We start from the raw sequence: 17,560 nt of genomic DNA on the forward strand, positions 1-17,560 counted from the left end.
GTGGTCAGAAGCAATAATTTACTATTTATTTATTTGCAAAATTCATTGGCTGCCTATCTTACAACAGATAACTCTGGGTGGCTTACAATCATAAAAAGATAAAAACTATGCAAAAGCTAAAAGACATAAATAAAATAATGTGAAGATCCAAATACTGGATCCCAATTAAGAATGGGGAGGGCAGAGTAGGATGGGAGAGAGGTGGGATCGGTGGTTCATCAGTCAACCACTGTGATGCTCCCCCATTGCAGCCCCAAGCTAACTGGCAGAGCCAGATCTTTAGGCTCTTACAGAAGGTCAGGAGCTCTGGTGGAGACCTCATTCCAGGGGACAAGATGTTCCAGAGGGCAGGAGCAACGGCAGAGAAGGCTCTTCTCCTGGACCCCACCAGCTGGAATACTCCGGCTAATGGGGCCCTCAGCAAGCCTCCTCTGCCAACGTGGATGGGGCGGGCCAATTCCAATTTTGCTCAGTATATCAGCTATGCTTTTGCTGTTGTTGTAATTATTATTTAGTATATTTTATACTTCCAATAGAAGAGAATGTATGCAACTCAGGGTTGACCTGTGGAGCCCCTGTTGCTCTCTGAGCTTGTTGATCATCAGCACCGATGGCATTATCTACTTGGATAATGGAACATTTGCAAAAAAAATCCAAGTTCAGAGAGCACAAAGGACTCTGTGTTTTAATGCTGTTACATATACTCAAGTTCCTTGAAGCACTTTATGCACAATAAAATTAAAAAAAGCACTTTACAAAATATAAGATATGTAATAAAATGAATTGTACTATATTTATTTATTTGCAACTATACTGTAAGTTTTACATATAAAACTACAATGATCACACCAGTTCCATGTATTCCTTCTAGTATTAACAGCACTATTTGTTTTTCATATCTTCCTTGCAGCCATTGCAAACATTGAAACTATAAAATGAATTAAATATATTACACATGCGTGTGTGCGCGCGTGCGTGCGCACACACACACACACACACACACACACACACACACACACACACACAGAGAGAGAGAGAGAGAGAGAGAGAGAGAGAGAGAGAAAACATAAAAAAAGAGGGGAGGAAAGAAAAACAAAACCAGAAGCCAAGTTCATCCAGAGAAGATCTAAAATGAAAAGACAGGGCTTCTTTAACAATATCTAGAGGATGTAACAGAGGCATTTAACAGATTTCAGGGAACACGCAATGTAGAGTTTAGATGCCAGCACAAGAAAACTTGCCCATGATCAATCACCGGATAGTCCTCGAGACATAATAAGCAAAACCTCCATTGACAATTTCAGACATCTTCCCTGTTTGTAATTAAGAGGGTGGTACTAGTCCAATGACTTATGTTTATATTTTATATATATTAACAAACCCTTGACTCTGGCTCAACAACTAATTATCAATAGGACAGATACTTCAACAGATGTGGGATATGAACAGATGTGGGTTATGAATAGTGATATGACTGTTGGATGCTGTATCAGCTGCAGCTTGCAGACCAAGCACAAGGATAGTTCCAATAAAATGCTTGCAATAAACTGTTCCCAACTTTGGCAGCTTTAAGATGTGTGGACTTCAGTTTCCAGAATTCTCCAGCCAGCCAGGGGAACATATCTTAAGTCACACATCTTAAAGTTGCCAAGATTGAGAAGCACTGATCAAAGCATTATTAAGTATGTGAACAACTTTGGTTGGTATACTAACTATACTTATTCCTGGACAGAGCTAGTTTACTATTATCCATAAAAGACTGATAATATATATATATATATTACTTACAGATAGGACTCTGTTTGCACATGAGGAATTTGCCATGGTATGTGTCAGTGAACCCAAACAGTTTCTTTCCTCGGTGTTATGCCATCTGTTTAGATGATGACAAATCTGCTTTTATCGGTGAGTTATTTTAAATTTCCTTCATTTTAGCCCTGAAAACCTGCCAGTGAAAGAGTTTTTATTGTTGTGGCTGACAACAAGCAACTAAAATCTATAACAATTCTATAACAATGCATGCATTTGTTGAGCATTTATTCCAATTCAATGGAAATTAGGGAAATGTCCATATTGATAAGTCAGCACTACAATCTTAGTTACATTTATTTGGAAATAATATCCATTGAGATGAATAGAACTTTTAAATATGTGTTAAAATTGCAGCTTTCCTGACATTTATTGCCTTGAAGGAGGAATGTTTCATAAACTCACTTACAACTATGTAATAATTTTCCTTTCTGCAGATGATTTAAGAATTCTCCTAAACCGATTTAAGAAAACAGTTTATTTTCCTACAGGATTATGCAATCTCTTGATCTGTCCTAAACTTTTTAAATCTGAAATTACATTTTTGTGCACAATTTTGTACTTGACTATATCACTAAGGAGAAATTTCCTGACAGTTAGAACAATTAACTAGTGGAACAACCTGCCTCCAGAAGCGGTGAATGCTCCATCACTGGAAGGTTTAAAGAAGAGACTGGACAGCCATTTGTCCGAAATGGTATAGGGTTTCCTGTCTGAGCAGGGGGTTGGACTAGATGACCTCCAAGGTCCCTTCCAACTTTACTACTACTACTACTACTACTACTACTACTACTACTACTACTACTACTACTACTATCACAAAAGTCTCCAATTATTTGATAGTCAAGTATTATAATGAGCTCCTGTTTTTCATGGCTGCATCCATCTTTTCTTTTTCTTTTGCAAAAATCCTGCAAAATAGAATAGCAAGAAAATTATTTAGCAGATTTGGAATGAAGGATGTGTAATAGAGACAATGGAAAACTATGTTGAAGATGGATGTGCTTCTTCTTTTCTTGACTGCTTGTGATTAGAACCAATCAGAGGAATGGCCAGAAGGACCCCAAAGTCAAATTTTAGGTTTTTGAATGTATGACTTACTTGTTATCACTTTTAATTTTAATTCTGGCCATTCTCAGGAACCGAGGGCCTGTGGAAATATCTGAATAGACTGAATAGAATCTACTTGTGATGTACTATTTCTAGCAGACTTGCAAGTTAACCCCTTTCTCTTAAATTAGTATTCATTTTAATAATGATTCAATATTAACTTTCATATTCTTAATCTTATTATTGTTAGGGAATAAAAGTTGTATGACAATATTAGGCCTACAATTTTACAAAAACAGATTGTACTCTAGATTTTTTGCACTGGCACTAAATTGTTAGTTGTGTTACTACAGACAACTCTTATTCTTGTTTTTGAAAAGAACCCCCCCTCCCAAGACTCCAGTATTTTAATATTCACTGTCAGTGGTGGAATTCAGCCAGTTTGCACCAGTACGGCAGAACCGGCAGCTAATTTTTTGTTGCCCAGGCCCAGAATGGACTTCCAGAAGCAGCATCCACACACAGAATGGGTTGTTCACATATTTGAATCCCACCACTGTTCACAGTGTACTAAGATCTCCTCCTAATGACATGCATCAAGACTGAACTATACCAGTTGGTAGAGTAATTAGAGAGAAAAAGCATCTGGAGATGTTTCCAAATCATTTCACACTTGTAGCCATGACTTATTTTCTCTTAAACTGCAGTTTAATTATGATTCTGGATGGATTTAGTGATGTTTTCACCATATGCTTATAGTTCTGCTCTCTGCTTTATCATTTAGACAATTTGCTGCTTAAAAGAAATGTCATGTATTTCAGATGACTTCAGAAAAACAGCAGCCTTCTGCATAATTAAATGGGTTGTCAATTTACATATTTCTGATGACTGGTCGTCTAAAGAAAACAGTGACAAAGAAGATGCCATTCAGGTTAAAGGTATTCTTTACTATTGTGGCTGTTTCTACAGTTGAATAAATGTCCATTTGTGACAGCTTCAGTTTGCCTTTTTATTTTCAATGTTGATTTAAATGAAATCTGCCAAACTTATTTTTTCTTGCACATTTTGAATTGCATAAATGTTACAGGGATCTTGCAAAGAAGCTTTAAGGAGAAATAGATTGAACTGCATACAGAGTGCCATTATTGATAAACATTTTGCCTTGATTTCCTAGATTATGAGTTAAAGAAAGTTAAGGAGCTTCCTGGAGAACTTGTAGAAATGGCATGCAAAATATGTGAAACCTACCTTGAACAATTTGAACATGAAGACATTGATGCAGAGACAGATAATGTTCCAGTACTTTCAGAAACAGAATGGAATCAGTTCATTGACCACTACTATTCTCTCATTCAGTAAGTGTTGTTGTCTGTTAACTGAAAATTATCAACAGCTTTATGTTTATCTTGGTTCTTAATTTTATAGGTCTTTCTTTGTGGAAACTATAATTTCACACGTGCAAATATGTAAGAGGTTGCTAGTCAAAACCCAGCAGAAACTTTATCTCCTTCATCTAGTAAGCTTTCCTTAGCTATCTGAGGGCTTTCAAAAAAAGAAAAAAGAAAAGAAAAGAAAAAAAGAAAACAAATTTATAAGCACCATGCATCATGTTGAGGAAAAAGAGTTTTTAGTAGAAGAGAATATATGTGGTTCAGGGTTGAACTATGAAGTCCTTGGTGCTCTCTGAACTTGATTGTTTGCTTGCAGACATTTCATTACTTAACTAGGTAACATCATCAGTGCTGATTACAGTGCTGATTGGGTAATGAAATGTCTACAAGCAAACAACCACATTTGGAAAGTACCAAGGACTCTACAAAGAAGGGTTTCACACTATGAATTTTCTCTCTCTGTGTGTAATTGTGTATCAATGTATAAAATGTTGTAAATAAAGAATATAAAAAAAAGTAGAACTGACCTTAGGGAAGTTTTGAAGAACTGTTAAGAAGGGACTTCCACAAGAGATTACTGTACACAGTCCCGAGATTGGAGGAAGTGTAAAAAAGCAATTCAAAATAATCCTGTTTTGATTTGTTTGGTATAGGGTGGGACAGAAGGAAGCTTGATTTTCAAGAATCTGTTATCATACCCAACGATAATAAAGTAGTATTTTTGGGATCTTTGGTGCTTTTTTCTTGACCTGGGCTTCTTGAATGGCTGATAAGCGGAGATAAATGTTAAGCAAGTATAGTACATAAGACAATACCAAAATGTCTCTATAGCTCACATGGTTCCACATGTGGAACTATGCAGCAAGAGTATTACATGTGCAAAAGTAGAAAGACTCAGTACTACCCATAATGGAGAAATGGTTGGTGAAAACAATGGAACTTACAGAAATGGCCAAAGTAACTTCTCTCTTTTTTCATAAAAGTTTTATTAATTTTTAAAAATTACAGTCTTTAGTGCTTAGTAAACAACATGTTGTCTGGGTTCAAATATTTAACATTTAACTGTTTCAATATAAATCTGTTCATACTACACAATCCAGTATTTTCCCCCTGATTCTCCTTTCTTCTCTATATTTTTTCGATTTTCTCTTCATTACATCATTACAATTTTTGGTACTATTACTGTATACAAAGTTAGATATGAGCATCTTCATCATATTTTACTAATGTCATACAAATAACAATAATATCAATTCATAAATCAATAGTGTCAATTCATTAATCAATATCCTGTTTTTCGTGCGCTTGTTAAAGTTTGATTTCCCATCAGTATTTGAAATATCCTTATCAGTTATGATTTTTTCAATATTAATTACATTTATATAGCTGAAAATTTTATTCAAATCAATCCTCTTATCTTCATATTTCCCACATCAAAAAAAGAGAAAAAATGCTCTCTTAATTCTAAATCATATAATTCATTGTAAAAATCTAATTATTTCTAAAAATCTTCCATTCTTTTAATCTTATTCAAAAGAATATTTAAACATATAATACCCCCTCTAGAAGGTCAAGTCTTCTGTTTTTTAAATCTGACTCTCACTTTCTTTCTTTGTCAAATCGCTTTCCAAGCCAGGGCAATTAGATTGCCCAGGAATTTTCTTTCTATTTTTGTGAAAATTGCTTGGCATAAGGAAAATAATCTGGGTAGGGTATTTTTAGGGGGGAATTCCACCCGTTTATATTCCTTAAACAACTCCCAGTTCCTTTCTCCCTCCATTTCTCTTTTCATTTCCTGTCTCTCAAGGTGTGAAATTTCCCTTAACAGTTCTATATTCCCTTTTTAAAAATCTTTTTCTTTGCCATCAGATATATTTTGCAGGGGTAAAAGGTCTTTTGCATTTTCGTTGTTATAGCTAAGTCTTGCAGTTCATTTATCTCTTCCATCTCTAAATCCATTTCCTCTGTTTCGTCTTCTGATTTCTGGATTATTTGTTCATACTTTGTAGTCATTATCTGGGAGTTTTCTAGTTGTAGATTTAATTTGGAGATTTGCTCGTTTATATTGTCTAAATTGTTTTTAGTCTCATTATGATTTCTTTTATATTCTTTTTGCATTCAACAATTGTTTGGTGAATTAGTTGTAACATAAAATATATTTCTTTCTAAAAGTGTTTGTTTTTTCTCCTGCCTTTCCACAATAGACCTTTCATGAGAAGCTTTCAAAATTGCCCACTTCCCCTAGAAATAGGGGGACCAACAATTTTAATGTGTATCTGAACTACTTTGACATCGACTTGTTTTCCCAAAAGGATCCTGGACTTGAAGTTATATCCTATTTTCCTTTCTTTAAAATGTTATACTGTACTCCAAATAATCTGTAATTGTAATAATTCTGAATACAAATTTATTACATGGTTGGTTTAATTTTCTTGTTTTGTTTCCAGTGAAGGTGCAGTTATTTGTAATGCAGACAGTTATTTTATTCAGTGTCAAAATATTTTGCATAAAATCAGGCTAGTTAACCCACAGCAAGAGATTGATGGTCTTTACAACATTTGGATCATTAAGCCTGGAGCAAAATCCCGTGGCAGAGGTAGGATTATAAAAAAAATATTATTATTAAAGATTATTAAAAATCTACGTTTTTGTGGAGCCATGTATTGAGAATAATGTTATACCTTAAAATCAAGAAGTTGTGAAACCAATGAGAAATTACCAAAGAAATTAATGTAACACTCATAATGCTACCTACTTTGATATTGAAACCTTCAAAGAAGAAACCAAGATCAGCAAACATCAACATCCCAACAAAAAAAGTAAATACGGTTGTGTCCAAATCTATATTCCTATTAAAACATATTACAAGATTTTCATTTCAGGTTTGATAAAGAGCAACACAATTTTTAGTATTAGTTAAACTTTCAATTGAAAGTACCAAGTAGCAGTGATCAGGCAGCACAATGCTTGTGAATAATATGCAATATTCTTATCAATGCTGATGTATGCTGATGCCCAAAGGATAATTCTCCTATCTTTTTCTCCAGAAATAGTATGCAAAAATCGACTGGATGAAATATTGAAACTTGTTGAACCAACTGATCAATTTCCAATTAAAGATCATAAGTGGGTTGTCCAAAAGTATATAGAGAAACCACTCCTCATTTATGATACAAAATTTGATATTAGGCAGTGGTTTCTTGTAACAGATTGGAACCCACTGACTATATGGTTCTACAAAGAAAGCTATCTGAGATTTTCAACTCAACGGTTTTCCTTAGAAAATCTTCACAGGTAACCAAGATTATACTTCTAATTTTGATTGTATGATATGTGATTATGTATATGGATAATATCCTATAGAAGGATTTATTTCAGGTAAATAATTATTTATTTAAAATATTTATGTGGCTGCCTATTAAAAACAAAAACTTGGCACCAGATCAGACTTCTACTGTGTGATTATCTAGTCTTCTCTCACCTTTTTGGGGCAAAACATTTGTATTTCTTTAATGTTACATTAGATCACAGAATAATTTCAATATACTCATGATTACTTTATTTTTAAAATGATGCTGAATTACAAGTAGTCCCTTCTGGTTAGTACTTATATATTTTTTTCAAAGTAAGAGGAAAAAAAAGTAAGTTCAACAGATCATTCTTATAATTTTCCCCTGGTACAGTATTTATGTTCATATTTTGTACTTGGTGTAATGTCTACACAAGACTAACTGGTCTCTTTAATTTCCACAGCTCCATTCATCTTTGTAATAATTTCGTCCAGAAAAATTACAAAAATGCATCAGATCGTAGTTCTCAGTTGCCATATCACAACATGTGGTCCAGTAGCAAATTCCAAGAGTATTTGCAGAAGAGAGGCCTTGGCCATGTTTGGTGCAACATCATCTATCCATCTATGAAAAAAATCTTAATATATATAATAAAGATGGCTCAGGAGCAAGTGGAACCACGAAGGAGCAGCTTTGAACTGTATGGAGCGGATTTCATTCTTGGCAGTGATTTCAAACCTTGGTTGATTGAAATCAACAGTAGCCCAACTATGCATCCTTCTACTCCGATTACAATGGACCTTTGTGCTAAAGTGCAAGAAGACACAATCAAAGTTGTGCTTGACAAGAAGCTTGACAAAAATTGTGAAACTGGAAATTTTGAACTTCTGTGGAGACAAGTAAGTAGTGTTTCATTTTGTTCCACAGCTGAATAGTATACAAAACAGTTCAGTTATAACTATTGTATATCTAACTATGGTTAGAGAAATTAGAACCATGGTTTCAGAATATGAATAATAATGGAGAAATATCAAATTCTACTTTCAGGAAAAGGTCCTCTCCTCATGCAAATAATAAATTTTAGTAAGTTTGAAAGCATTTTGACATAGTGCTGGTTTAGTGTAGGAATTATACTATTTTATTTCCCTGGGTGTCTTTAAATAGTTTATCTTTTTTAGGCTTGCTAATATAAAGCCAAACATTTTTGGTTGCTATTCTTAGCATTTGTTACATGGGGTTGCAGGTTTCACTTGCTTTTGCCTCATGCTTGCTGAGTTGTAGCAAAGCGATCAATGCACGATATAACAAGAGGCTCTGTTCATCAGTCAGCTTGTCACAAACTTTGATGCCAGTTATTGCTAAGAGAAGTGGTTGGCCCACAATCATTTAGCTCAGACATGGCAAACTTGTGACGTCATGTGACATCGTGCAATGTATCGGGCCGGTTTTGCCATTGCCGGCAATGGGGTGGGTGCGGCTTCTGGATGACACGTCCAGCCCACAGGCCAGTAGTTTGACACCCCTGATTTAGCTGATTCCCATGTTTAAAGCAAAACAAGAACCTGGATTTTCCCATTCCCATTCCCTAACTACAGGTAATCCTCGACTTACGATCACAATTGAGCCTAAAGTTTCTGTTGCTAAGTGAGACATTTGTTAAGTGAATGATGTCCCATTTTACATGTTAAGTTACATGGTTGTTAAGTGAATCTGGCTTCCCCATTGACTTTGCTTGTCAGAAGGTCACAAAAGGTGATGACTGACCCCGTGGCATAGTAACTGTGATAAATATTAACCAGTTGCCAAGTATCTGAATTTTGATCATGTGACCATGGGGATACTGCAACGGTGTAAGAGTGAAAAATGGTCATAAGTTACTTTTTTCAGTGCCGTTATAACTTCGAACAGCTACTAAATGAACTGTTGTACCATAAGTCAAGGACTACCTGTATTCCATTATGATAGTTTTCATAAATTTAAACTATTAAAATACATTACATTGTGTGTAGCTCTCCTTTTGCTTTTAATGCACCTAATAAAACACTTCCCATTGCTCATTTATTCTGAAAACTCCTCTGAAATGTAAATGCAACCCCTTCCCCAAATAATAATTGGCTCTTTTTTGATGTTCCTACCAAACGTGGTTGTGGAAAGATTTTGAAAAGCAGAAGTGGTGAGGAGAGAGAGAGTTTAAACTTCCCTTTTGCATGAGGTAGCCTCAGACAGGTTTAAGCCCCTGCTTGTACCAATCTGTATAAAAGGCATTGAATCACTAAGTATTCAGCACAATCAAACGAAGGTTAATACATAATCTTGGAAAGGAAAGATAGCTCTGATTATATCAAAACATCAGGTTCCAGGGCTGATTATGAGGGCTCGCACCAGGGAAATGTTTTCCAAGATTTTTGGAATACCTCTTTGGAAATAAATTTAGAAATATAAAATAAAATTAATTATTTCTAAATAAAATTTTATTTAGAAATAAAAAAGTATGGCATAGGGGTTAGGGTGTGGGCCTACAAAGCAGGAGACTTTGAGTTCTAGTCCCACCTCAGGCATGAAAAATTGGCTCGGTAATGTTGGACCACTCATTCTCTCAGCCCAACTCACCTTACAGAGCTGTTGTGGAGAAAATAGGGAAGAAATGCTGATATATTTTCCACCCTGAGTTATATATGAAAAAAAAGCAGAATAAAAATCTAAAAAAAAATGAGACTGGAAAAATAAACTGGATGTTCAATAGATATCTAGAGAGGAGTCATAATTATTTTTAGATGGGAACTAACAGGCCTTTTCCATTTCTCCATTAATCCAGAACTCAGAGAATAAGCATCTCTTAACTAATACCTATTTTATTAAGACAAATTGTAAAACTAATAATGAAACATTGGCTTTTTTTTTTATTTTGTAGCCCATGTTGGATATGCCACCCTTTAATTCTACAGACCTCATTGTGGAAGGAATCGGTGTTAAGAAACTGAAAAAGCATGTGGTCATCAGTAACTTTAATTTTATTGAACCTCTGTTGAACATAGTGCAGTCTTCAACTAATCAGGAAAGTAAAGGAGATTCAATTCCACCTATCAATGAGAAGCAAATCATAAAAGTAAAACATGGAAATAGCACTCTTTGCACCTTGCCAAAGACCCTTGAGAAGAAGTCTGAAAAAAGCACTAAAGTAAAGTCGACTAACAAAAAGCACATCAAAATCATAGACTTCCCTCACATAACTATTCTCCAAGAAGCAGCAATTATGCCTGATAAAAAAAAGTCCAAGGCAATTAAAGAACCCAGACAGCAGACTGGAAATCAAGCAGCCACCAGCTTTCCAAATTCAAATTCATTAGACTGGGCATTACTTCAGCCCTCTAAAAATACAGGTACAATAAATATGTAAATCATATGCAGACACACACAGACACATAAACTATTTTGATTTCATTCAAATAATTTTGATAAATTTCCCAGTTCTCCCTCTTAGTAAACCATTTTTGTATTGCCAAAATATTTGCACATTTGCGTCCACATAAGTCATCAGGAATCCAGCTTGACTCAAAGGTAATTTAACCTCAAACGCTCCGCACACAAATCTTTAGGTGATATCTGTCCTCATGGGGCAGAGCTTAAGCATTGTGTTTTCTGTGCCACATTTCCCTTCTCGAAATTTTCCTGTCTGCACTAAGAAACATGGAGACATCATGTAAATTCTGAGGTGAAGCAACTATCTCCTTGATTGCATTCTCAGATGGTCAAGGTGGGAAACCTCCTTCCCCATCCCTGCATTTCCAAATTGACTGAAACTCTTTGGTGTTTCTTTTCTTAAAAAATATCTTAGAAGGTCCAAATCTAATCTTCAAAATTGCATCTGTTTTGTTGAAGACTTGTACCCCTAACACATTATTATAATCTCTTTCTTTTAAATAAAGAAGGGCATTCGTAGCTAACTCAGGAAACCTCTTATAAAGACGAAGCATTCCACTTAATGGAGAAATGGTTCTTAAGGGAATTGCAAGGTGGAGATAATTCCCACTTTCTAGTTTATTGAAGACTAATTTCTTCACAATCAAGCCACTGAAGCCTGATTTTGCATACTTGCAATATGAGATTACATCCTCATGCAGGATGCTAACATTTTAATATATGAATGGATAAAGTCACCCATGTCATTTTCCCTGTTAACTAGAGATGCTTTGGAAGTGTCAATGAAATGGCACTACATTTCACTGCTCAATATAACCATGGTGGTAAATTGCTCACTACCATCTTTATTTCTTGCATTTCTCCCAGGGAATTATTATTATCTCTTCTGTTATTCACCATCAATACAAATCTACTACACATGTTTAAATTACATATACAGCATTTGGGATTGTACTTAGAGATACACGTAAGACTTTTGGCATGATATATACAGAAAATCAGCTACTTTTTCTTCCCTTCTTTTTCCTCCTTGACTGGGCAAACTCAAAAAACTGAACACTATTTTATAACCTTCGGTTGGATTCTAAAAACAACTGCTATAAAATAATGCTAGGGAGATATTTGTGTACTGTTAACAAGGCATGATGGGTTTTACTTTTTTACTGGACCAGTGTCTTTTTTTTGTCCCCCCCCCCTTTTTAAAAAAAAATATCCTTTTTATTAGTTGATAATATAAAATACAAAAATACAAAAGCAAATAATAGGAAAACTAGGGGAGGGGAAAGTGTAGAAAAGGAGGGAAAAGGAAAGAAAAGCCAATGACTTCTGAATCCCTTTGGCGCAGTAGGGTAAGTTAGTAACATCAAACTTCAACTTTTACATAATAGTATAAACTAGCCATTTCTATAACAACAGGTCTATCTAATCAGTAAACCCAAAATCAAAATTTCATTTTTTTCCACCTCAAGCACAAAGTCCAGAAGGGGTTTCCAAATAGAAACAAAAGTAATTGTGTTTTTTTTCTTTTATTGAAGCAGTCAATTTAGCCATCTCTGCTAACCTAACTCCATCAGTTTATGCACCCCTTCATCCATTGAAGCGTCCTTCCATTTTTGTGCATAAAGTAATCTTGCTGCCATCAACATATATAACATCAAAGTTCCAACATTTCCCCCCCCAAGTCTTTTTCCATTAAACCCAAAAGAAAGGTTTCTGGTTTTTATCTATAATATTCACTTTTAAAATCTTCTGTATTAGAATATAAATCCTACTCCAATATTTATTTGCTTTATCACATGTATACCATAAATGATAAAAAGTCCTTTCTTTACATTTGCATTTCCAACATTCATTTGAAATACCTTTATACATTCTTGATAACTTATCTGGTGTTAAATACCAATGATACATCATCATATAAAAATTTTCTTTTAAATTCTAATTTAATATAAATTTTAAACCTTTTGCCCACATATTCTCCCATTGTTCAGGCTGTATATTATATCCAAAATTCCTTGCCCATTGAATCATACAATGCTTTACATATTCACTTTCCAAATTCAAATTCAATAATGTTTTATAGACCTTAGCAATAATATATTCATCACTACCACACATAGGATTTTCAATTCATTTTTAACAAAATTCAAACCCCTAAGGCTTTTTGTCTAATTTAAATCTTTCTTTCATTGTAAATATGTAAACCAGTGGCAGACATGTCCTTCTGATTCTAGCTCTTCCTTAGACCTGAGGATAGGATCATCAAAATTAAAAGATATTACTTTATCTTAAGTCCACCAGTCTGGCTTGGGCACCATTTCTTTTCTAAAAAAAAAGCTTCCTGGGGGGGGGGGGAAACACCAGAGAGGCATCTTCATAAAAAATCCTTGTTTTATATTTATTCCAAACTCTTAGAATGGCACGTTTAACCAATTAGTTGTTCAAATCAACATTTACTTTAACCTTGCCATACCATTAATAACAGCGCCATCCAAATCTTAATTCAGGATCTTCTAAATCAAGTAGCCTCTTATTCTGGAGGTTCACCTACTCTTTTAGCCAGACTAAACAACAAGCATTGGAATACAATTTCAGATCTGGTAAACCCAAACCCCCTCTTTCCTTAACATCTTTCAGTAGTTTATATCTGATTCTTGGTTTTTTCCCCTTGCCATATAAACTTAGGTCTAGTGTCTATTGATAAAAGAGAATAAAAAATCCCCATAGGCTGTCAAAATAATAACAAAGAGGGAATGAAGGATGAACAGCTTCATATGAACCATGAGTAACACTATGTACTGATTAAGCATGTAGTCCTCGATTTACAACCACGATTAAGCTCAAAATTTCTGTTGCTAAGAGAGACATTTGTTAACTGAATTTTGCCCCATTTTATGACCTTTTTGATCACAATTGTTAAGTGAATCCTGGCAGTTGTTAAGTTAATAACACAGTGGTTAAGTGAAACTGGCTTCCCCATTGACTTTGCTTGTCAGAAGGTCACAAAAGGTGACCCCGGGACATAGTAACTGTGATAGATATGAACCAGTTGCCAAGCATCTGAATTTTGATCATGTGACCATGGGGATGCTGCAACGGTTGTAAGAGTGAAAAATGGTCATAAGTGCTGTTGTAACTTCTACTAAATGAACTGTTGTAAGTTGAGGACTATCTGTATATGCTTGTAGGGCGAACAATTAATTAAAGAGGTAACATCTCAAGCTTGGAAATTGTTGGAAGCCCAACTCCTAATAGTTAGAGAAAGTTTTATGTGTATTTCATTTAAGAGTCCAAATACCCTTGACCCAAAGACCACTTCTTTTTGTTTTACTTTTTATTTTGTAGAAACGCATTAAGTGGGACACATTAAGCTATGTGATTCAGTGTTGATAGGAATTATTGTTTGCTCTCTATTTAAAGGTCTACAGAACGAAACCAAGAAGACTCCATGCCTAGTTTGTGGAGATGGTTTCCAGTCGGAGAAAACTTGTAAACGCTGCAGCTCTTTTTGTGCAACTGTATTACAAGGAGGTTCATACTTACCTATGAGTCCATGTTCTGCTCCTGAAAAGATGGCCAAGACCAGGGTGGCTGCTCCATATTATGGGTTTCCAAAATACTTTTGACTCTATTCAATGTGCCTTGAGATAGTGGTTTTTTTTTTTTTACAACCAATTCCCTAAAAGATAAAACAGAACTCAAGAACCATCCTTGTATTTTAAAAAAGTCCTCGTAAAAAAACCCAAACCTGTGCAATTCTGTGATAGGAATTTGACAAAATGTTGTTATTGGTATAAATCTTACCATTCAACATTTATGGGCAGCATAACAGCACATCAGCCTTACCAGTATTTGGATGGACATATTTAAATAGGAAAAGTCTCTTTTAGAAAGGTGATTAGCACCAGGGAAGTAGTGGATTTTGTAGACAGAACTAATCCCGATTGATGCCTGTGTGTCAATTGGCTAGAAATAAAGTCAACTTTTCAGATTTCAGTCCCTTTGTCCATTCTGGCTATTGTGATGCCCAGTGTTCTTTCTGGACCATTTTCACCATGGCTCCTGATTGGTGGATTACTCTTCTTTATCATCCCTTTTGAGGAAAGAAGGAAGGAAGGCAGGCGATGGACGCTATAGACCCATGTTACTTTGTAGTCATATGGAGTGGAGAGATTTATTTATTGTAGGCAAATCAGACATCAGTGCTTGACTAGCATAAACTGGAAAACACCACATTTGACATGAAACAATAAAAATGAGGAAAGATTGCCCAAGAGATTCTTACGGTAATGATAATACAAGTCAAGTTAGCGTCTTATTAAGAAGGGATTGCTATATTGATTTTTAGCTTTGTCGGTAGTAAACCTGTGTGGCAAAACACTGAAGGACACTAGTTTATGATACTAAAAGAGGTTGCAGATCTGCAAAGACATGAAAATGAAAAATCTGATGAAATACTGGCATACTGGTCTCTGCTTGCTTTACACTTTGAAAAACTGTTTTCAGATTCTGCCCAAGGTCCATAGCTGAATTATGAAGAACAGTTAGGATAAAATCTTAAGTAAGCAGACTGAGTTATTGCTCTGTGCTCTACATGAAGCCCACCTGGAAGCTACAGCTGATACAAAATGCCTGAGCAATAATGTCTGCCTTCCTGTATTCCTATGTGTCACCACTGCTATGTGAGCAGCATTTGTGTTGTGAGTTAGGCTTCTGGGTACAATTCAAAATGCTGGACATTACCTATAAAGCACTTTATTACTTCTCAAGTCCCCAAGTCCAATCGTCAACTGTTTCTGCTTGCCCAATATGTTCCAGCAAAATCATACATTCCAGGTCCTTTCTATTAAATGTTGTCATCTTGTGGGAGAGAGTCCAGACAATGCTGTCTCTCTCTCCTATGGTTCCCCAAAACAATTAAGACCTGCCTTCAGTCACAGTCCTGGGGTTGATATTTTTGTAAGGCCTCTTATTTCACTACATTTGTTATTGCTTGATTGGCTTTAATCTGGGCTGCCTATAAGATTGTATGTTTCTAACAGTTTGTATTGTTTTGTATTCACCAATGTGCGTGGTTGGCTATACAGGTAGCTCTTGACTTAACAACCACAATTGGGACCAGAATTTCCATTGCTAAACAAGGTGGTTGTTAAGTAAGTCCTGCCCAATTTTACTACCCTTTTTGCCATGGTTAAGTGAATGACTGCAGTTGCTAAGTGAATTGGGCAGTGGTAAAGGAATCTCATTGGCTTTGCTTGTTGGAAGCTAACTGGGAAGGACATGAATGCAATCACAGAACCCCAAGATGCTGCAACTGTCATAAATACATGCTGGCTGCCAAGTGCCTGAATGTTGATCATGTGACCAGGGGGATGCTGCAACAGTTGTAAGGGTGAAGACACTTTATAAGTCACTTTTTTCAGTGCCATTGTAACTTTGAATGGTCATTAAACAAATTGTTGTAAGTCAAAGACTACCTGTAACATATTATTATTAATAATAATAAATAAGAATAATCCTGTTTTACTATTTTCATGTGGTCAATCTCAAAGACAATTTGACGTCTAGAAGCAAACCTTTATAATATACATTAATTGTTTCGACAATTTAAAATATGTGATTTTTTTTTTAAGTGAATTACTTGTTCACTAAACTACTAGGCTAAAATTTATGGTTGCATGTTCACTACCCTGAACAACAATAACAATGAAAGAAAGCACCATTGGAAAAGAACTGTACTTTTCCTTATTTTCCATTCTTCTTCCAGCAACATACTGTATCTACACTATTATTTTTGCTGGGAGTCAGTTGAACTTTGAAATGATGCTTCTCCAGGACTGGGTGCTAGTTTGTTCAGAGTTCCTCTGAAATGTCTATGCCATATGGTCCTCAGCAGTGCAAACAGCTCAGACCTTGCCATGGACTAATCAGACCATTTGTACTTGTCAGTGTAATACAATTTTGGGTAAAGCTTGTACTCTTCAAAGTTGTTTGAAATATAATACCCAAAAATCTCAATCCCCTCAGCCAACTCAGGCAAGTAGGGAATGTACCCACTGACATCCTTTGGGTTACGAAGAATCCTGGGAATAGGCCAGGTGGTCACTAATCAAAGAAAATCTGACAATTGATTGAGGCCTGGATTATTCATTTGTAATTTGTGTATCTAACACATTTTATCCTTGTATAAATACAATTAGGAAACACTAGTACTTGAATTTCCCTCTTAATTGAAGACATCATTGGTCAAGACTGCTATTTTAAGACGTTTTCAACACGTCTGCCCTGAAAATCTGTTCCTAGTAATACATCAAAAGTGTGTTCAAATTATTCCAGCATGGTTAGAATTCTATTTATCACCTATTTGTCATACTTGCTTGTATTATTTATATGCTGATTAACATTTTATATTTGCTTACTTTAAGCTGTCTCAGGATCTAAGAAATTTCAGATGGCTACAGCACAAAATTTTAGGGGTTTTGTTATGTTCTTATTTAACCATTCTAAAGTTTCTGAAAATAGAAGTATTGTTCTCAGGATTCTTTATACTTATAATATTTATTTAAGTTTTAGGGTTAGATACCTTCCTCTAGTGAGAAC

At 35.2% G+C, this 17,560-nt stretch overlaps 1 protein-coding gene across 3 annotated transcripts in view; it reads left to right on the forward strand.

The window, feature by feature from the left end:
• The window catches only part of TTLL8 (tubulin tyrosine ligase like 8), a 45,557-nt gene extending 29,244 nt beyond the window's left edge, over window positions 1-16,313 (forward strand). For all 3 annotated transcript variants that reach the window (XM_039337251.1, XM_039337260.1, XM_039337268.1), the window contains 8 exons: window positions 1,791-1,905; window positions 3,681-3,797; window positions 4,034-4,214; window positions 6,698-6,846; window positions 7,298-7,544; window positions 8,004-8,439; window positions 10,452-10,920; window positions 14,381-16,313. In XM_039337251.1, coding sequence (XP_039193185.1) covers window positions 1,791-1,905; window positions 3,681-3,797; window positions 4,034-4,214; window positions 6,698-6,846; window positions 7,298-7,544; window positions 8,004-8,439; window positions 10,452-10,920; window positions 14,381-14,586 — 1,920 coding nt within the window. In that variant the 3' untranslated portion in view covers window positions 14,587-16,313. The remainder of the gene's footprint in view (window positions 1-1,790; window positions 1,906-3,680; window positions 3,798-4,033; window positions 4,215-6,697; window positions 6,847-7,297; window positions 7,545-8,003; window positions 8,440-10,451; window positions 10,921-14,380) is intronic.
• Window positions 16,314-17,560: the final 1,247 nt, after the last annotated feature.

This window comes from Crotalus tigris, unplaced genomic scaffold, assembly GCF_016545835.1.
Source record: "Crotalus tigris isolate CLP2741 ecotype Arizona unplaced genomic scaffold, ASM1654583v1 scf7180000017549.6302385, whole genome shotgun sequence".
In the NCBI taxonomy this organism is placed as follows: Eukaryota; Metazoa; Chordata; class Lepidosauria; order Squamata; family Viperidae; genus Crotalus; species Crotalus tigris.